The sequence below is a fragment of the Lates calcarifer genome, linkage group LG15 (assembly GCF_001640805.2).
Source record: "Lates calcarifer isolate ASB-BC8 linkage group LG15, TLL_Latcal_v3, whole genome shotgun sequence".
NCBI classification, from domain to species: Eukaryota; Metazoa; Chordata; class Actinopteri; family Centropomidae; genus Lates; species Lates calcarifer.
The window spans coordinates 6,450,816-6,472,343 of NC_066847.1; the positions used below are offsets into that span (position 1 = coordinate 6,450,816).

General features: G+C 40.3%; 2 protein-coding genes across 5 annotated transcripts; both read left to right on the forward strand.

Moving 5' to 3' along the window:
- The first annotated feature begins 889 nt into the window (after positions 1–889).
- LOC108899521 (upstream stimulatory factor 2) lies at positions 890–14,484 on the forward strand. Of its 4 annotated transcripts, XM_018700004.2 has the most exons (11): positions 903–1,191; positions 1,700–1,740; positions 1,964–2,070; positions 3,273–3,392; positions 4,087–4,240; positions 6,991–7,084; positions 8,719–8,757; positions 10,744–10,802; positions 11,160–11,254; positions 11,353–11,481; positions 12,374–14,484. In XM_018700004.2, exons 1-11 carry the CDS (start codon positions 1,157–1,159, stop codon positions 12,461–12,463), a joined length of 963 nt encoding a protein of 320 aa, XP_018555520.1. In that variant the 5' UTR covers positions 903–1,156; the 3' UTR covers positions 12,464–14,484. The 4 variants fall into 4 exon arrangements, with proteins under 4 accessions (XP_050932183.1, XP_018555520.1, XP_018555521.1 ...); XM_018700005.2 differs by lacking the exon at positions 8,719–8,757 and having other exon boundaries at positions 906–1,191; XM_018700007.2 differs by lacking the exons at positions 903–1,191; positions 1,700–1,740; positions 1,964–2,070 and adding an exon at positions 2,158–3,140.
- Positions 14,485–20,316: 5,832 nt separating this feature from the next.
- hamp (hepcidin antimicrobial peptide) lies at positions 20,317–21,390 on the forward strand. Its single transcript, XM_018700008.2, has 3 exons — positions 20,317–20,630; positions 20,731–20,808; positions 20,971–21,390. Exons 1-3 carry the CDS (start codon positions 20,544–20,546, stop codon positions 21,073–21,075), a joined length of 270 nt encoding a protein of 89 aa, XP_018555524.1. The 5' UTR covers positions 20,317–20,543; the 3' UTR covers positions 21,076–21,390.
- The last annotated feature ends 138 nt before the right edge of the window (positions 21,391–21,528 follow it).

Here is a 21,528-nt window from a genome sequence, read left to right on the forward strand (position 1 = left end):
GACTTGAAGACCTTAGTGACAGTTTGTAATGTTTTTAGTATTCATCTTTTAATTATGTCTCATGCCATTGTTCCATTTTCTTTATCTATGCATACACTGACTGGCGCCCCTTCTTGTTTTGTAAATCATTCATGAAGTGAGAGAGAGAGAAGGGGAGAAATTATTGTTTATGCTATTTTGCTTATGTATGTATTCAAGGCAACCCCTCACACTTTATTTCCACTGATAACATTTCAAATTAGGGGGAGAGTACAATGTTAATCTCAAATAACAGTAATGTCTCATTTATTGCTTTGACACAATAAAAATACTGGGTACACCCTCAGGCTTTATATACCAATAACAAAATTACAAACCTTTACAAAGGAATAACAATCACAAATAAAACTGATGGTATAATAACTTTATTTATTGAGCACCTTTCAAAACACAGTAACAAAGTGCAGAAACAACTCCATCGGTTGAGAAAAAGCTATAAGATAAAAATGAATTTTAAAAAGAGATTGAGAAGAGGATACTGACATGAATTGAAATGAAAATCAAAGTAACCAGAAGAGAGATTTAAACATTCAAATGAGCTTTAGATTTGAAGGAGATATTTTGCAAGTTAACTCCATACTTTGTTCTCCGAGGATCAATTATAATAGTGTTATAGTATCATGAAGGTTACAGTGCTTGTTCAATCCTGAGCCCGACCATTAAGACACCTAATGCGTTTAAAATTACAGGTACTTTAAAGATACTTTAATCACATTTATGTTATTCCCGGATTCAGTTTTTTTGTTTTTAATCTTGGGTGACCTGTTGTAATTGTTTTTGTCCTTTTCACTGTCACAGTTGACCAACATTGCACATATGACCTTGGCTGGAAATGTACATCACGGTTTCATGGTCACAGTGTGGGAGAATCAGTTGCTTTGAACGTGACGGCCGTGGTCAACAGTGAGCTGCAAATCCTGCCGCGCGCCAGCTGATCCGAGCGCAGTCACCTCGGATCACCCGACACGGCGACAGCGGCCTCCATTTTAACTCCGACACCGAGCCATACCTCACGTGTCCTGGGCTGTCTCTCTCACATGACCCGAGTGTTTGTTCCCGTGATCAGCACTTCCATCTCCGTCTGTGACACCGAATATCACTTTTTATTGTAACCCTGATGGATATGCTCGAACAGAGTCTGGACACCGCAAGGTAACCAAGAGTCGGTCAAAATGGCTAACTGAGCCAAGCTAGCGACAACATGCTATTTTCGGATAGCTAGTTTACGACGCTAACCAAGGCCTGACCTAAAAATTATTGTCAAAATGATTTCAGTGTAAAGATTGTACTTAAGTTAGCAAGAGAAGTGGAAGAGTTTGCTAACGAGATACCTGACTAGTTGTATCCTAGAGGACTAGTGTTCAGTTGTGAAAAACATGATCATAATTAGCTTATAATAGTTCATCAGCTAAGTTAGCTCCAGCTAGCTATTAAAACACAAACAACAGAGTTGTCAGCCACTGCAGGTAAGTTGAAGACAGTAATATTGTGTTTTAGTTTGCGATTGTGCCGTTGGTTGACTTGCTTCTTGTACAAGTATGCCATCATCAAAGGCAAAGTTTAGGGTCAGTAATTTATTTTATGTTATCTAGAACACTCAATGCGGTTAGGTGGTTTCGTTGTGTTTTTTAAACTACTTATCCCGGTGTTTGGTTTGCAGCCAAGAAAAGCAAGAAGAAGAAGTTGTTCAGGCATCTGAAGGTATGTACCATGCTGCCAACATCTGGTATTTTGACAGCGGCGATGTGTTAATATTGTTTAATAGCCAAAAGCATAGAACGGTTGGTTACTACACAACTATAATCTGCCTTATGTGTAAACATGCAAACGGTAATATTGTTTTCTGCAGCCTTGGTAGCTGTCAGTTAGTTTTCCTTCTTTTCCATTCTCACGACTGGCTTTTCTGTCTTCTTTCCTCCCTGAGACGGAACAGGAGAAGAGCAGACAGCTGTGACAATAGCCAGTGTTCAGCAGGCTGCAGCATTTGGTGACCATAATATACAATATCAGTTTCGCACTGAGGGTGGACAGGTAAGTAACTAATGATTGAAGTACTATTACTAGTGACTAGACTATTAATGCCCTTAATGACATATGGAGTTAGAGTTTTAGGGTATAATTGCATCTGCTCAGTGCTCATAACACAAAACAGTTCACTCCAGAATTACTGTAGATGTCAGGTTGACTAAATGTCCAAGGGGTGTTTGTGCAGAGACATAATTAGCTACTGTCAGAGCGTCACATTATAAATTGATAAATGTGGCTGAAAGGATTTGGTTGGGTGCATAGTGCGACACGACAGTGGAAGATTGTATGATTGTCATTTAACAACATTTTGTGCCTCCTGTATGATTTCATTATTTAAAGTACTCATTGTGATTTAGGCTTTGTCAGACTGAGTGTTTCGGTTTAAACACTGTCACCTCACAATAAAAAAAAGCTGAGCTCCTCTCACTAACAGTCTTGTCTGTGTAAGGTTGCGTTTTCTTGTTATGCTGTCATGTTTTCTCTGGATATGTTAGCCCCCTCTCCAAAGTCAGGAAAATAGCAAGCCTTAAATTGCCTGAAGGTATGAATGTATGCTTTTCTTTTTCTAGTCCCATGATTGACCGATGACATTTGACATGAGCGTCTCCTTGCTGTCTGCTAATGTGGTATTCACTCCAGCGGTGGTCAGTGATGGACAATGGGACCATGATGCAAATAAATTGTCAAAAGTAGTGTGACATTCAGATTAGTTTATCCTTATATGGATGATTTACACTGAAGGGAATTAAGTCAGTGATCCATGTGGCTCAATTGGCGTAAACAGTGCTAGTGTGAGCGATCATGTGATTCCAGTCTGGTCTAGGATTGGCATGGGGCTGTTGTCACATGTCAGTCAGGAGGAGGGTCACATGATACTGATTCTTGGAACAAACAAGCTCGTTTTCTTGACTTGTTTTTAAAATTGAATCAGGCACATTCTGATGCATAAGCATATTGTGTGGAATGGTGAGAGCAATACGCTGCTGAGATTAGGACTATAGCGTCAGATACTCTTTCTATAGTGGCTTGGCTTAACTGAGGCAGTAGATATGATAAACAAATCTACAAGTCAGGTAAGATTGTTTTGATTTGTGCATGGCACACCTGCCATAGGGACTGTAGAAAATTACATAAAACAAAAGCTGGTGCTTTGTTTGTTTTTCCCCCCAATTTCTGTTTTACCTGTGTCTTATTCCACCCTGCAGGTGACATATCGTGTTGTTCAGGTGACTGACCAGCACCTTGAGGGGAGAGATGATGGGGGTGGAGCAGTGAGCGTCGTCTCAACAGCTGCCTTCACTGGGGCTCCTCAGGCTGTTGCTCAGGTACTTCAATCTCCCACTTTTATCGATAGAAGAGACCTCCCAGGTTATATGGACTGTTTTTAAAGGCTAACCATATTCCTTACCCATGTCTTAAATGAGTTTTTCCTTTAAACAAGTATAGTCTCTGCAGTAGAGTCTAGTGTCACCTATGCCACACAACTCCAGAGTTTTCCACTCTACTTAAAAATATGTGGAAAAAGTGACATCCACTTTTTTTGTTTTGATTAAAATTGCAACTGTAATTCATTTCTTTGAGCTTGTCAAACTAGCAAAGTGGTATAAAAAGTGAAGCATGTGCCTGCATCTGCCCGGAGCAGAGCGACCCACAGAGACTAAAAAGTTATTTTTAAATAAACTGCAGTGGTAATATTCATTGCACAAAAGTTAAATCTGATTCAGAACATGTTTATAGTCAAAAACATGCAATTTTCCTTGGAAGAACAGAACAAATTTGTTTTCATTTGTAGTATACTGATGGCTTTACCGACCTTGCTGTTATCTCTGCTAACAAGATCACTGTTACTTCTTTATCCTCCCTTTATCCCAGCTGTCAAACCGTGCTGTGTCTTGCTTGGGGGTCTAAAGGGGATACCGGTATTGAGTCTGACAGAGACTGAGGTGTGCGTTTACCTGCTGTGACTGCTCCATTTCTACTTGTTCAAACTCTCCTCTGACTCTCTCTTATCTGTCACAGGCTGTGATCCAAAACCCTTTCAGTAATGGAGGAAGCCCAGCAGGAGAGGCGGTGGGAGGGGAGACGCGCTTTGCTTACTTCCCCGCAACTGCGGTGAGCGATGGGACAGTGTCTGTACAGGCCGCCGCAGACCCCACACTCACACAGGCAGGGGGTGAGTCAGTTCTCACACTTAATTTAGGTTGAGGCTCACCACAGTGCTACAGGGCTAATTTAGCCATTATTTTCAGTGACAAACTGAACAACAACCTCTTTTTCAGTAGTTGTAAATGAGCCATGATCCCCACAGCTCTGTCTGATGTGAAAGAAAGTAGGACTGTACAAAGCGCTGTAGATTGTAAATTATGTTGTTCTTTTTGCTGAATACTGTGATTGAAATATGATTTGTGATACAGGTGGACACAGAATGTCCCCCGGCAGTCGGCATTTTTGAAAAATGTTTTTTGAAGGGTATTTAGATGCTGCTTATTAAAGTTTTGAATAATTAAAGATTTTCTGTCATATATGCTCAACAGCATATTTTGTTCAATATCAGATTCCTTCCTCAGTAATATGTCAAAAACATTTTCGCCGTGATTAAAATATGCTTCCTCTAACAATTTATCAACGACACAAGTCAAATGTTGTCTGAAGAGAAATTAGTTACGCTGATCATATTTACTGTTTGCTTCATGTCACATGTCCACCCACTCTGCTTCTCTTCCTCTTTAATGCCATATGTTGTCGTCTGGCTGTACTAACTGCCTTGGCAATTTTATGGTGGCGATCCAGAAGAGGCTGGTCAGGATATCATTGGCTGAAGGTTGCTGTCCTCTGCTTTCCACAAGGGTGGTCAGGGCTCGGTTGACCTGGAGAAAAAGATGTAGTCTTTTGGCTATGTCACACACAACCAGCATCTGCTTGTTCTGTATTATTCTGCCAGCAGACACACTGTTGCAGATGGGGGGCAGTTGAATGTCAGTATTTTCTGATGGTTTTAGAGGAGGTGAATACTGCAGGTCTCTCCAGGTTTTATGAGAGAGAGTGTGGTGCCTGGACAGGGGTTATGGAAGGAACTTGTAATTCATCACCCAGTATTTCTGCTGCCATCTGTGCGTTCTGCTGCCCAGACAGGAGGTCTGAAAAAATATGAAAGGGTGATCCAACAAAATAATAACATATGAGATATACAGAGAATAAAGCAGAGTACATGGCATTATAGCATGTATTAGTAATAAACCATATACCCTGTCTGTTAGTTATCAAGCTCATATTTACCTTTTGAATTTTAGTGAGACAAACCAAACGTGTTAACAAACAACATCTTTCCCAGCTAAACATTAGTCATACTTCAGAAAAGATCAGTGTACAGGCACGAACATGGGTCATACAAGGTCATTGTGTTTCCCCGAATTGTTAGGTTCCTCTTCAGAAAGATTTTTTTAATGTATTCCATCCATAACCGATTACTGACTTAGCTTGTCAGGCTAACACAGCACATCCACACATCCTGCCTGTCTCTCTAGCTGAGCGTTGTGTGTCTCATCACATGACACACGCTCACAGAAGTCTGACACCCTTAAGGCCATAACAATTGACTCACCTCTGTTATAACTTGTATGATACACTTGTAGTGCAGCAGAAAACCACAAAAACAGCTAGGTTTTGGTTGTGTTTTGATGCTTTAAAAGATTGGAGCAAAAGTATTAAGGCCATTTTGATGTCGGACGTAAAGTGCTTGATGTGTGTTGAGCATCTTAAAACATTAAGATGTGGCCTTACCCAGTGGGAAAACCGGCTGTAGGAGCCTGGAAACAAAAGTGCTAGGCCATCGCACTGAACTAACCTTGCTGGTTTCAATGGAAAAATGCTGTTGTTTTGTTTTGTTTTGTTTTATAGTGTTTATTTTTATTATGGGTGTTGTGAGTGGCTGCCTGGTGATGCCACAGAACAGGAAGAAGGCCATAAGGTTTCTTTGCTCTGGGTAACAGTCAAAGCCAGGGCCTTCGAGGAGGAAGTGGGCTGCTGTGTTTCTCTTCTGTGAGCCTTGGGCAGTTTAAGCAGACATGACATACTGGCTGAGGAGTGCACTGTAGGGTGTAGGTGGAGAGTGCTTTACAAGCTGCCATCTCCTATGTGGTAAGGGATAGTGGAGGATAGTGCACAGGGCTCTGGCAATGAACTTCATTCTGGTGAGACTGGACTCTTGGGTGGGAAGTGCTTGACCTTTGTATTTTGATTTATAGCATTTTGGACCAAAAATTACCCAGTTTTTTAAAAAGGCACAATTAGACAAGAGGTCAAGAGCAAAGAACAAAATGGAGGCCGTTTGAACTACAAATTGAATTTCAATGATATATTTTAATCTGATTTTTGGAATTAAAATAAACACAGAGAAAATTCCTTGAGTCCCTTTTGGGGAAAAAGGAAGTTACATGTCCTATTATTTAATGTCACAGGAGAAGGTTTTGTGTGAATGGACCTTCATTTTTGGGCTGATGTATTCTGTCCTTAAAATAGAAGTAAATTATGTTGCTGAATATTTTTTGTTTGGCCAGGCTAGGTTAGCCATCTGGTTGACCCGCAGGAGCAAGATGAAATGTTTGTGCCCCACAGGCTGAAACTGACGGTGTCTGCATCTCTTAGTGTGGAGTATGTGCATTTTTCTCTCAGGGGTGATGTTTTAGGTTTTGTTTTGGAGTCTTGACTGTTATTCTGTCTACATGCTGATTGCACAGGAGATGATTTCCAGCACTGTGAATGTTGTTTTGTGTTTGCCCATGTGGATTTTCTTTTTGATATAGCAAATACACTTTTGTTTGATGTGAGATGTCTTATTAGGGCAACAAGAGTCAGTCTTTCATGCCATGAAGCCCCTCTGTCTTTTTCCTCATCGCTAACCACTGACTCCCATTCCTCTGACAGCCACAGGTCAGTTTTACGTGATGATGACCCCACCTGATGTAATTCAGGCAGGCACGCCACGAACCATCGCCCCACGCACACAGCCCTACCCTGCGTAAGTATCAGCTCTTCAAGGCTTTGACCAATTATTGGAACACGTTTGTAAGAGTTGGGCAGTGTGGCTTCTTTCAGTTCAAGAAACCCCACCCATTAGAGTCGTGAGATGCACAACATTTAAATGAACATCAACACATATTTAGTGAACAAATCTCACAGAATTCATACAAATCTAAATGCTAATGCAGGAGGAGGCTGGGGAAGAGGAGAAAGTTAAATTGCTGTGACATGGGTAGGAATGTAATTTTTAGCAGTGAGTTATGTAGAGAGACAAAGCATGCAAAACAGTTTAGATGGACCATCTAGTTTTTTGGGTCATATGGGTTTTGACTATAGATTAATTTCTATGCCTATTCCAACAGTGAGGCTGAATTTATGCAACATGAAGTGCTACTGTAGGTGTTGTTCTTGTTGTTTTTCAGACTGTGTTTCTCCCCAGGGATTCTTCCTCGTCTCTCTCCTGAGTTTGCTGTGAGGGTTGATTTTTTTTTTTTTTTTAAATATCATTCTGTATCAAGGATCTTCATTTTAGCACACCCTGGTTGGCCTGTTTTCCCCTTCTCCTCCAAAATCTTCTTATGTTGTTTATCTCTAAAGCTCACAACATGCATCATTATAATCATGCATCAAAAAGGAATCCATCTCAGGCTCTCTCCAACTGTTAGCCACACGCTGGTGATTGCAGTTATTAAGATAATCAGCAGGCTCACCTGAGCAAAGACAAACGGAGTTGTCATTTTAATTGCACAATACCAGCCTGGTTCTGACCTACTACAGATACTTATTCAGATAAGGAATTCCAGCATGGTTAATTTTAGTTTTGTACCAGTCTAGTTTTGTACCAAAAACACACCAGCAGATAAGTCACACTGCTAAGAGATGCAAGATTTGGAAATGTCGTTTAACTGTGTTTTTTCCTTGTTTGGTAAAACCAAGGCATGGCCATTTGCTCGTTTGGTCACTCAAAATGAACACATGATCCATTATCAAATTGAGTTAGCACTAACCTAAGTGGATATTCCTCCATTTTCTACCAGACTTACACTTAACCTTTAACTTGTGAAATTGTAGGGAACATACAAACTTAAATTTACCTCCTCATTATGGTAATTATTTGCTGAAAATGGGAACAGGAGACACACCACACCAGTCTCCGCCTTTCATTTATTGTTTTTCAGTTCAGTATGTGATTTGACAACAAGGATATTCACTGCTTCTGTGCTTCTGTGATTTTCAAGAACTTTAGATTTCTCAAAGATTTAAGCTCCTTTGTTGTGGGCAGCATTATGGGAAGTTCTAGATCCGCCTTAAAATTGGCAGCAGCTCTGCTGTTTTTGATGTTGCTTGATGTTCACAGTGTACAACAGACTGCTTTCCAGTCAAGAGTAAAGAACAAGCCGTGTTGCAGTGTATGTCTGTGTTGCTTGAAGTAGAGAGTGAATTGTTTTTTCATCTTTCAGAATGCCTGACTACAATATGTTTGTTTCTATTTATTTCCTCTTACATGAATAATTTATGATTTTGACACAAGCCTCTTGAGTTCTATTTAAGTGTAAACTAATGAACAGTGACTTTATCGTTGACATGTGAGTAAAATGAATGAAAACTTCCCACCCTATCTGCTGTTCGCAGAGATGAAAACGAGCTGCTGCAACATGAAGGTTTAAACTGGTGAGGACAGTTTCCACATTTCTCCCACACTCCTTTTTACAGCAAATGAACTAATCAAATTAGATCACAAGAAGAGAGAAGAAGCACACAAACCTCTGCCCACCTTTCCTCCCCTCCCTTTCCCACAAGTCCCCGGTGATTCTCCGTGCTCTTGATGTGTGGAGACAGATGTAGCTTTTGTTCAGTGCTGACCCTGATCCATTGTTGTTAGTTGTGCTTGTGGCAAACGTCTTTTTCCATTAGGACTTAGAAATTAGGTCATTGTCCTCCATCTGGAAACAAATGGCTCACTCCACACTTTTATTTTAGTATCATTTTCAAAGTGTCCTCTCTTTTTCAAGCTTTGTACTTTGTATTTAGTCCAGTTTGGAATATTTTAGTGGGTTAACTATTTGGACAGTATTTGAGGTTTGTAAAATATGTATGTTGTGTTGATATGACAGGAATGTTGGGACAAATCAAGCCTATGAAAACTATATGTTAATTTCAACATATCTCCTATGTATAGTTGTTAGTACATAAGCAGTTAATGGTCACTAAGGCTCATCTTTGTTCATATATCCAGTGAGAGAATTACAAGCCCAAGCTGCAGCCCTTTGTATCTCAACATATACTTTACTGGCTCATTGTCCAGACCCTGGCTTGGTGTAATACTGTAGCCTAATAATAGGGGAGGGCAGAGGGAGTGAAAATTGCATTTCTCTTTCAAAGATCAATATAGGACTGTACAAACTTACTCCACTAATACGTCCATGCTTCAAATGATATGGATAAAGTGCTTCAACAGTGGGATTGTGCTCAACTAATTTTTTTGGATTTCTTTGGCAATAACTCTGAGGAGCACTTATTTGAGGTGTGCCTCTGTAAGCTGTGAAAGTAGGAAAAATTGATGTTCCTCTAGGTCTGTACATTTAGTTATTCATACAGTCATCCACTTTTTTTTTATATTCTGCCTAAGAGTACTGTTGGGCTGAATCCATTATACAGCTGAAATCCTATTAAGATGTCTTGAGATACAAGAGAGACTGCAGTTTGGCTTGACTGACTATCTCAAACGAAGATATCAGCAGTCGAGTTGTGTTGATGGGTCACAAATTCACTACTGTAGAATAAAGATGTGTTGTAGAGGGACAGATGAGAAGCAAGAATAACCTTACAGGATGTTTATTAACTTCATGCGATGAGTAAGCAGAAATGCATCCAGTAAACAATAGATGCACCAATTTCCTTTGCCATACTTATCTCAGAACAAGATTTCCTTTAGCAGAGAAATTAGTTTTCTGCACTGTTTCTGTTCTTTTGCATGGTTGAGCATGATTGGTGAGTTAAGTATTGTCTGTGTGAGACAGAACCATGGTAATGATATTCAGTGGGTCACCTATATGATTATATGCGACTGTGTTACTGGTCTATTCATGCCGTGGTGGGTGGCTGGATAAGTCTCCCTGTCACGTCTGAGGAACTTAATTAACAGAATACCTGAGGGAAGACACAGAGACAAGAGACAGTTGTGTCATTAGCCGTACGCCCAGACTCCAATAGACAGCATCTGGTTTTCTACAGTGCTGTAATTTTACAGCATAATAAAGCAATGCGCTCCCTCCGGGCCACACCTGGGACGAGGACAGCCAGCGAGCATAAGAGGGTTGGATGGGTCTCAGTATTCCAGTCAAAGCAGCCCAGCTCCAGGTCATCAGGGGTGCCAGGAGTGACTATGCAGCCTCATATGGCTCTGCATCTTTCACTATTTCTACCAAAGGCACTACACAACTTCAGAGGATCCTTTTTAGATAGCACATTGGTGGAGGCATGGGATGTGATTACACAAGGCATGAATATAAAGATAACATTGAAGAACAGGTTTTAATAGGCACAAGATGAGGTGGATTCAGGGGATTGGATTGGATTTGTGCCTGATTGTATGGTAGGCAGAGATGGGAGATATTGTAGTGTATGAAAAGTGTTTTATTTCCTGTCTGTCTGCAGGAAAATGGATGGACCACGAACGCCAAGAGATGAAAGGAGAAGAGCGCAACATAATGAAGGTGGGTAATTAGCTATGATTGTGGCTTTTGATTTCATTAGACAGTGCGGCACAATGCAGCGTGGTGCCTAAATAGAGCATTTTTTTGTTCAAAGAAAATCACCAAGCCCTGTCAAAATATTCCATTAAGAGCAGATAACAACATATGTTTTAGGACTTGCCACTAGAGGTTACTGTTTAGCTGTCAAAGTAAAGCTTTACCTACAATTACTGAAATGACAGGATCCTGGAAATGAAAACATGGTTCTTCATACCGAAATTACCTCTGATCTCTCAATCTACAATGTTAGAAATCAAAAAATGCTGCTTGCATTTGTTCATTTTTGTAATCTGTCCCTGTTTTATAACAATGCATCAGTTGAGAGGCGACGAAGAGACAAGATCAACAACTGGATTGTCACTCTTTCCAAGATCATCCCAGACTGCAGCATGGACAGCACCAAGACAGGAGCGGTAAGCAGTATTTTTACTTGACTTTCACTGCTGCTTACCTTTTGATGTCTCTGAATATTTCACCTTTCAACTGTGTGTCAACATCTCTGTCCTTCTAGAGCAAAGGAGGCATCCTGTCCAAAGCTTGTGACTACATCCGTGAGCTGAGGCAAAGCAACCAGCGACTGCAGGAGAGTCTGAAGGAAGTTGAGAGGATACAAGTGGACAATGAGTTGTGCAGGCAGCAGGTATGAATATCAGCCTTTGCTCTAGCTTGCAAATGTGGCAGCAAGTGAAGTTTCCATGACTTCGATAATGGGCAAAGAAGGTCTATGAATGATAATGTCAAAACCCTCCTTTGAGGTGGTTGGGTGTAGCAGATAAATAAACTTGCACATAATAAGGCAGCCATAGTGGTCTGCATATGTGACTTTGAAGATTGCCACTGCATAGAATAGATTGGTTTGCTTTGGAGTGCTTTGCAACATCCTTTCACATAAATCTCAGAAGCATGAAATCCACCTAGCCCCATATGCATCTTCATTTCTCCAAAACAAACCCCCTGAGGCTTCAGCCAGTATAGCTGATCATCACAGCCTGACAAAGAGGATCAAAGAGTTTGCACTCATATAATGAGAAGTGTTACCTGAAATCAGTGCTACGAGAGACTGTGGGAATAATATACACAGGGGTTGTGTGAGAACTAACTGCATGCTAATGCACTCAAAAGTATTGTGAGATCTAGCAGCTCTGAGGCTGCCACGTCTCTCCATTGAATCCTAGGCCTGCAAGGCACTCGGCAATATATTCTTATTCTGATGCTCAAAGCTCAGTATCCTTTCCCCAGTCTCTCAGTTGGGAGGCAGTGAATTTGGGATTCACCCAAGGGAAATGTAGTGGAGATGACATACCTCATCAAGATGTGACAATCCAGGTAGTTGTGGACAGGATGTCTTTGAAAAGGGATGCACACACTTCGCTTTAATCCCAGGGATTGCATAGCCCTGTGTGTATATTACACACAGCCAGCACTCTGTCTTCAAACGAAAAAAGTTGGATTTGTAAACTTGAAGCTATATTTAGCTGTCACAGGGATGACGATGTCGATGACGTGATTTGTTGTTTTTTTTGGTTCTTAAGATCGAAGAGCTGAAGAATGAGAATGCTTTGCTCCGAGCGCAACTCCAGCAGCACGGCATCGAGATGGTTGGAGAGACGCCACCGCAGTGACAAAAAGAACGGGGGCGAGCACCACCACTCAGACACAATAACCAACACGGTGGAAATGGCGGCAAGATGAGGAAAACAAGGACTTGTGAAGAGTCACTTTCTCTTTAGTGAATGCATCCTTCCCTGGGTTCCCAGGTCGCGAACCCTTCACCGGCCAATTCTGGCTGTACTTGACTGTTCCAATCATATTGAGATAACCACCCGTTACAACTCAGTAGAAATGAAATCAGAGTGCTTTACTGGCACTAGCTATGAAAGAGAACCTCTGCTGAACTCCTCCCTTGTTTTGTATTTATGTAGCCTCACTCATGGACTATGATGTTTGTCATTTAATTTTGTTCCCTGTCAGTGTATTTTTATCCCCCAATTATTAATTTTGACTTAGTTCATGCTTTTATTCTGTTTGTGTTTTTGAGTTGTGTATTAATATGTTGTTTTTAGCTGCTTTAATTTATTAGTCCGCTTGCTGACAGAAGCCTTGATGGAGACCAGTTACACGGATGCTCATGCACCCCAGAGAAGCAGATTGAATTTTAAGTGAAAAAACATCAAAGTACGCAAAACATTATGACTCTACAGACAGAAATAGTGTGACACACATAGCTTACCTAGACCCAAAGACAAACAAAGAGCTGTGCTGGCCTTTGCTTCTGGGCTGATTTATGTAAATATGACTTCTCATGTTTTAATACAGATGGTACAGAATGTTAGAGCAGATTATCTCTGGGAGTAAACAATCAATAACTCATTAACTTCATACTGGCCCTTTGTCCTAATAATTACCAGGAAGTCTGTGCAATCTTGAAGCTTGATTTGGGAAAAAAAAAAGTGGTAAACTTGAATCGTTGGGCATTTGCTATACCAGACAAATAACTCAGAAAGTCAACAAATCACTTTAAAATACTGTTCAGTTGTTTTTCAGCTAAAAACGGAAACACAATTATGGAACATGCAGGCGATTGACAAACCCAGCGTCCTGGATTGTGGACTGGAGAGAAGTGCAGTGCAAATTCCAACTTTTGCCAAACTATATAGGTACTGAGGGTTTTATTTTCATCTTTTGTTCATGTGTGATTTACTGGTGTCCCAGAACGTGTAAGAATAATCCCCACATGTTTCATTTCAAGCTGTTTGCTCTATTTTGGTATTGCAACACTTCAAATGGAGCTCAACGCACAAGGGGGGAGAGGCACCCTGGAGAGCGGTACTCAAAGACTCACTGCTCACTATGGAAAAGGAGCATACAGAAATTCTGTGTTGTACTTCTTAGCTGAGCGCTGCTCGTTCTCCATGAAAAGATGGAATAGTTGGAAAGTGGGAAACTTGGAAGTGATCTCACATATTTCTCCACCCACTCAGGCGAACAATAAGTAAACTGTAATTGGCTGTACAAACAGCAAAAGCCAATATTAACGTTGTTGATGATTTTGTGAATGAATATACATGATGTATTTTTGTTCCGCTTTGGGCGATGTGAGTGAAAGTGGAAGAGAGATATCAAGCTTCGGAGCCACTTATTAGAGCACGATTGCTTCTCCCTGTATCAACAGCTCAGGATGCAGCAAAGCAAAACCAACACTCAGACCCCTGGCAAAATCAGGCAGACTATCACATTTTAATATCTCAGACTCTAAGTTAACAGCTTGTGCTTTGGAAGTGCTGTTCTGCTACTACTGCTAGATTCAAACCTGATATGGATAGTGCAAGTGTCTGATCTATCAAACAAGGCTCCTAGCCAAAGTTGAATGATAGATGTTTTGCAGTAGAATTTTTTTTACACATCAGTGAGAAGAGAGCAGAGAATGTAAAGACATGAATAATGCTTTGGAAGATGGATGTTCACAAATGAAAGGTCATTCGTGGCTAATTTTTTTTTTTTTCTTGTTTCTTTTTTTGAAATGGCAAAAGAAAGAAAAAAAGACTCCCTTTCTCTCTGTAGCAGCCTCACTGTTCTCAGGTTAGATTGTAAGACATCTTTTCTAAGTAAAATGGTGGAAAATAAAACTTTCACTAGCTAATAACCTTGTCTGGTTTAGGTTGTGACTCATTGTCCTTCACCAGGTCTTGGGCATATAAAAAAAAAAAATCAATACTTCAGGTTGTCAGGTTTGTTTTCAGTCCCTCATGTTTCTCCATCTGTTAGCATGATGTCTCAGAAAATTTTATCTCAAAACTCCTGACCTGTGGAGTGTAAAAACAAAATTCATATTTTGCTGGATCTCTTGGTTCTAGACAACTCTGCCTCAGATTTCATTCAATCTTAATGAAATTTGGTACGTGAAGTATTAAAACCACTGAAAATTCTAGGCATATCTTTATAACCTCAAATATTTATGACAAAAAAAGAATCTAAAAAAAAATCTAAGTTAAGGTTTGAAAAGATTCACATTTAAAATACTCAGATAATCTGCATTATCAGGATTATTTTGGTGTGCAGGCAGAATTAGAAAACAACCCACCAGTTGTTGTCAGAGATTTTTCACCCTTTGCCCATTTCAGATCAGTGAAAAGAGCACAAAGAAAAACACAAACACAATTACAAGTCTCTCACTGTTATGACTTCTAACACAGAAAATGATGTGTTAATATGTAGGCTCCTATGACGTGATAAAAAAGGGGGAAAATAGGTTTTTGGGCATAAAAAGATAGGTTTAAGATGAGCCTAGAAATGGCTTAAAGTACTTAGAATTTCTTAGAGGTGGCATGAGTGCCGTAACTTATGAAAGAAATGGGTCATTGCCACCAAATTAAGATGTCAGGTGTAAATATCTACTGAATAGTTTGATGGTCCTACAGCAACATGCTAAATTTAAATGGTAACAAATCTCCCTTGCAAATTTGCACAATTCATCCTTATACAAACATCTAATGTTCCCACACATGGTACGTATTCTCCAAAAAAACATGTTTTAGCTATTCTCTGAAAATCACCATCATGCACTGTCCGTTCTGTCACAGATATAACACAGAGGATTATATGTCCTTGGAGGATATATGCACCCTCTACATGCTCTCCTGTCCATAAAATCAATTGATCAACTGGTAAGAGTGAAACCAGTAAGTAGTTAGAACACATGGAGGACACCTTGGGTGAAAAAGATCAATAGTGGATAAAAGGCGCATCTAAGCCCTCAGTGAGACTGAGTTTGACACCGCGGGTCTGCGGCATTTTAACATCATTCAGCTGTTCTCAAAGAAGCAGCAGCCATGATTTGGATAACCTTTTAACTCCAGACTGGGATGCTGTACACGTTCAAACAGTGAGACTATTTATAACTTAAAGGTTCATTATCAGTATTCATTAGGTTAACACCATGTGGTAAATTTGCCTTGGTTTTGTCTTGCCGCCACTGTCCAGTGTCTCCATGCTTGTGTCAGCTGCCATTCAAAGACACAGAGCTAGCCAGGCAGGCAGGCAGGCGTCTGTGTGTCCCTGACTCTGTTTGAAGTGGCTGATCTCTGATCCCACGTTCCTCTCTGATTGGGACATACATACTCTGTCTGTCTGTCTCTTTCACCCCAAATCTGTAAAAGTTCTCAGAAGAGAACCATGCACAGTTTCCTTTTTTCTTTTTGATCCCTTCGCCACACATTCACGTTCAGCCCGTCCAGCTATGTGATATTAAAGAAATAATAGCCCAATTGGTAAAATGCACAGTATCAAAAGAAGTCGGTTTGGTAAGGAAATCTAAATGGCATACAGGCATGTGTGTTTCTTCTCTAACAAATGTAATGTGAAGTGAGTTCCAGGGAGTAACACTTTCACCTCCCAGTGCAGATAATTCACTTACAATTAATTGAAGTATTAATTGGAGGAGGAAAGTGTCTCCGCTTTGAGCAATAAATTGTTATTGCAGAAATTATATTTAATGGATTTGAAATACCGGTGGTCAGTGCTGGGCAAACGTCTGTTTCTGTGTTTGCCTAGAGGGAGGGACAAAGCCGCCAGCTGTAAAATCCTTAATGTGAATTGGAAAAGTCTCCCTTTTTAATTTTTGTGTGTGTGTGTGTGTGTGCGTGTTGAGTCACATCCACCAAGCAAAAGGTTGACTGATTTTCATTGAACTCGTGCTGGCCAACACATTCTGCCAGAAAGCCACCGTTTGATGTCCCGTAGGCTCGTCTTACCTTTGTGCTTTTTGAGCTGCAGCTCAACACGCTGTCAGGGGCATGTACTGTCCACTGCCTCAGCCTGTTTCACATTCCCCCTCTCTCAGGTTGTTATTTGTCAGAAAATGGCTGACAGAGAGAGTCTTATTCCATCTGACATACTATGCTTCTCATACATTGTGTACCATGGTGACTCATCTTTTTTGGGCCTACATTAATAACTACACAGCACCTGTCTTGCTCATAATAGTAGTACCAGCACAAAAGTATGCATCCTGCTGCTGTCAGGGGATGGCAGATAGAAATGAGCTCAGATTTTTTTTTTTCTTTTCTTTTCTTTTCTTTTCTCTGAGCAGCTATGGTCTCAGATTCAATAGCATCTTGGGCACTGATCGAACCCTCAGGAAAATTCAGCACATTCTCTTGCACGTGTTGAGAGACTTGGAATATGGTCTGGACTTTTTGCTTATTTGCACCCAGAAATAAGAAAAAAAAGCAGGAAGTGAAAGTTTCCGTAAGTAATGTTTAATAAAATACTGCAGGGGATAAACATTGAAAATGTCACTGTGACTGATTGTACTATTTTACAGATCAATTATGGTGCATTTCTGACCAAAAACAACAACAGATCAGACAGCTCAGCTCAGAATCAGATTCTATATGCTGTGTATTCTCTGAAATTATTATTTTTCAATATTGTTAATTTATGAAGATCCTTTAATTGTCTCATAGGGTCTGTATATGAAATGGTTGCTTCCTTGCACAACAACCAGATAAACATTAAACAAAAGTTTGTGACAGAGAGAAGATATTACTATGATTCAAGCAATAAAAACATCATATAAGCATCTAATATCGTATGGAGAAACACCAGGCTAGAGGATCAGTGGTCTCAGATTCTACATTATCAAACTCCACCACAAATAAGAACAAACACTGTGAACTGGTGGTAATGCCTGAAAAAAAAAGCTTAATAGAATAGGGAATAGGGAGGGAATACATGTTGAAGATATTATTGTCTGATATCACTGTTTCTGATAATTTTTATATTTTTAAAGGTGCATTTTCAGACATATCACAATTCAGATTTGGATTCTGGATGAATTTAATTCACTCAGTCAGGCCTGAATGGTACATACAGCGGTTGATGCCCTGGCAACAACCAGTTCAGCCTAAACAAAGGGCAAAAATAGACATAATTAACAACTTTTAATAAGTTTTTTAAATAACTTTCCAAGCAGTAAAACATCTTGACAAGCAGCTGATATCAAATGAAAAAAAGCAGTGAGGGCTGTTATGACTCATATTTGCATAGAAGCAGGACTGACCCTGTTCACTTATATTTTGGAAGTTCCAGCAAAATATTGTAACATGCCTGTCATTCCATGCTGGCTGGGGAATTTCCCACAGTTACCGTTCTCAAACTGAGGCGACCCATGAACTTGGGCTCCACACTGCCCACTCAGGTTGACAGTTGCATTGCATCTGTTCAGTCCTTTAATAGTCTGGAGCAGCACATGATCACAGTATGTTGTCATGTTTATTTACAGATTTACGTCTTTGTCATGTACCAGCACTGGTCCTTCTGTGTCCCAGTTTTGAGGGAAAGGGTGAACACTCGGTTTGACTGCTTTAAGGGCAAGTGAGGAATGTGAGGAGTGAGGAGTGTTTTCCTGTGGTGGGGGTCAGGGGCAGACAAACTGAGATAAAGACGAGTTTAACACGTGGAATGTCTTGCAGCTCCATATAAAGCAGGTGTGGATGGAGAGGAGGGAAGAGCGGGTGAGAAATGGACAGGGACGGGAACAGAGGACGATGATGAAACAGGGACAGACGGGGGCAATGCCCTCGAACAGGAGAAAAAGGTAGAGTGGCGCCTGCTGAGGTGAATCTGTCCGCCGTTCTGGTGCCTGGCTTTGTTTGGCCAGAAGATTACTGATAGCCTCAGCGGCTGCAAAGAAACACGCATGCTCAGGAAAACACAGGCCCAAAGCCACATACTCGGAAATTCCAGATCTGTAAATTGTCTCTATGGTTTAGGTCTTTTTTAATTTTGTATTTTCCTCTTCTCTCATGCGCTCACACACTCAGAGAACCTGGATATATTATTGTTGTCTTAGTACGGCCAATCACTGTCATATTCAGATTGTTCTTTGCTCAGTGAATCACGGCAATTAAAAAAAAACATCATGAGTGGACATGATGTGCTAGTTTAACTGTGGACTGGAGCTTCCTTTCCGTCACTCAGTCTCACTCTCCCTCCATGTTAAAAAAAATATGGGTAGAGTCCAACAGATGTGGAGCCATTCATGGTTGTATTTGTTGACATTGATGTTGTGGTCACCCAAAGCAAGCACACGGGCCAGCAGGTTTATCAGTGAATGAGACAGACTGACGCAGGGGTCCTGTGACATGTTGTTTCACTAATTGAGTCAGTGCAGGCAATTCGGAAAGACTTTGAAGGTATAATGAGAATTCAAATGGACCCTGATTTTATCAACGTGCACAGCCAGCCGTTTATCAGTTTGTACCTTTATTTTTTTTTTTTGCCTTTTTTGTTATTTCATTTCCACCATTATTGATTTTTGTATTTATTCACAGCCTGATGTTGTGGAATAGTTTTCTTGCACTGACAGGTTAATTAATCTTAAGGTGTTTATCGCTGTTTCAGTGATAAGGGGGAAAATAAGTCTTGCAATTTTAGAGTTGTGTTTTTTTCCCCTTTGCATTTGTTAATAATATGGGTTATTATCATTGTGTCACTGTCATTAAATACACACCACTTTAATTTCACATGATTTCAAATATTTATGAATCTACAGTATCAACAACTGTTGACAGCTGTGCAGCAGGAAATTAGCAATTATGTTTGTCACTTTGTGGGTCATGCATTTTAGGTTCTTCATTATGTAAGAATGACATAATGAAGTGCAAGGTATAAAAACAATTGAGTGTGTTATAGACACAAAGTCATGACCTACATTATGTTTTGTTGAAGGATAAAACACCTGAAGCAATGCTGTTCACATGTAACAAACCTCATCAGATTACATTTTATCCATCTAATACATGTTGAAACACCTTGACTCTCAAATAGAGGTTTTTAATCCTGGCTACTATTCCACTGCTCTCAAAGGGATTTAATTTGGTTCAACTGCAGGTTCCTGTGTATTATGCAAAAACTGAATGTGTTGAAAATGAGGGGCTAATTATTCCATTTGAGAGGTTGTAATTACATCCTTTAGACTGAGCAATGGATATTCCAAAGTGGCTCCCTCTCCTTAGTGAAGGATTTCCTGGGTCGAAACAAGTGCAGCTCAGTCAGCCGTGCGAAACATTGACCCATGCAGTCTTGGCCTTTGCTGTGGGAATTTCTGATGCTTTGTTCCAGGAAAAGTCACATCTACAAGTATTAAATGCTACAATCCAGGATCATGCTGCTCTCCTATTTTGTTAAAATGGGTCCCCGGCAGCAGCAGAAACTTATTCATGAGTGGAATTGTGTGTTCTGTCTGTGGAAAGTAATTTAATTTAAAAGTTCATAGTTGATTTGATATTGCTGAACAGACACAATCAGAAATAGATCAGAGAATTTCCCCCATTGTTGCAGAACTATGAAGAGGAGAAATGAGGAGGTCACAACTTCCCCAGTGGAGTTAGGTAACTACTGCCAGGAATGGGCTGGGCCTCCCGGAGTGATGAGGCAACACTGAGCCAAAGTGTGTATAAATATTAGCACACTCTGCACACTCAACCATTAGACAGCAGAAGGACTTGGGAAAGAGCTGACACGGGTCACCAAAAGATCTGAAGAAATCCAGTTGGCCAGACAATCGCCATCCATCACTGGTGCTGAAGAATAAAGACACTGTGGTGCTATTTGGTGGCCTGACACCCATGAGAAAGAAGACCTATCAGCTCTAATCTTCAAAGGATTTAATAACTAAGATCATTTACCACCTCCAATAAAATGAAGGCATTCAGCATTGCAGTTGCAGTGACACTCGTGCTCGCCTTTATTTGCATTCTGGAGAGCTCTGCCATCCCATTCCCTGGGGTAAGAATTTGACTTAAACTCACTTCATTTGCTTATTAGCTATAAATGTTTTGTCAGGATGCTAAGATGTGGCTCCTAAATGTGCATAATTCATTAACAGGTGCAAGAGCTAGAGGAGGCAGGGAGCAATGACACTCCAGTTGCGGCACATCAAGAGATGTCAATGGAATCGTGGATGGTATGTTCAATTGACTGGATGAATTAAGCCAATTACTGTGAGCAAATTAAAATCTAAGTGGCTGTGTTTTCCCCACGGAGTACCCCAGTGCTCTCTCCACACAAGGAGAGGATGAAATGCTGGAGATGAACACCTTGTTCGTGTCTCTTGTCTTCCACACAGATGCCGAATCACATCAGGCAGAAGCGCCAGAGCCACCTCTCCCTGTGCCGCGTCTGCTGCAACTGCTGCAAGAACAAGGGCTGTGGTTTCTGCTGTAGGTTCTGAAGATTTCCCGCAACGACCACTAAATATTAATTTATTACGCTTTTTGTCTTACCCTGAGAAATTACCTTTTCTTGACCTCTTTCTCCAAAGCATTGCCTTTGCTATAAACATTTTTTTTTGTATCATTTCTAAAGAAGTGTGATTCATGGAAGAGCACTGGAAATAGAAGAAGAGCTTTTCTATGTATTTATTTTATTTGTTTGTAAAGCTTTCACCCTGAAGCCTCTTTTTGTAAACTCAATGACACATCAATCCAGATGTAAATGTTTCTTTTCTAAATTAAGTCTGGAATAAATGCTGAACATTTCAAACACACGTACAAATGTTGTTGTTATTAATAAGGAAAAGTATTTTAAACAGCAATAGGAACACTGTTGCATGTGACATAAATCACAAAATATTAAGTGAAAAAAGCACTTTAACCAATTTGAATTGACTTGAATGCAGCACCCA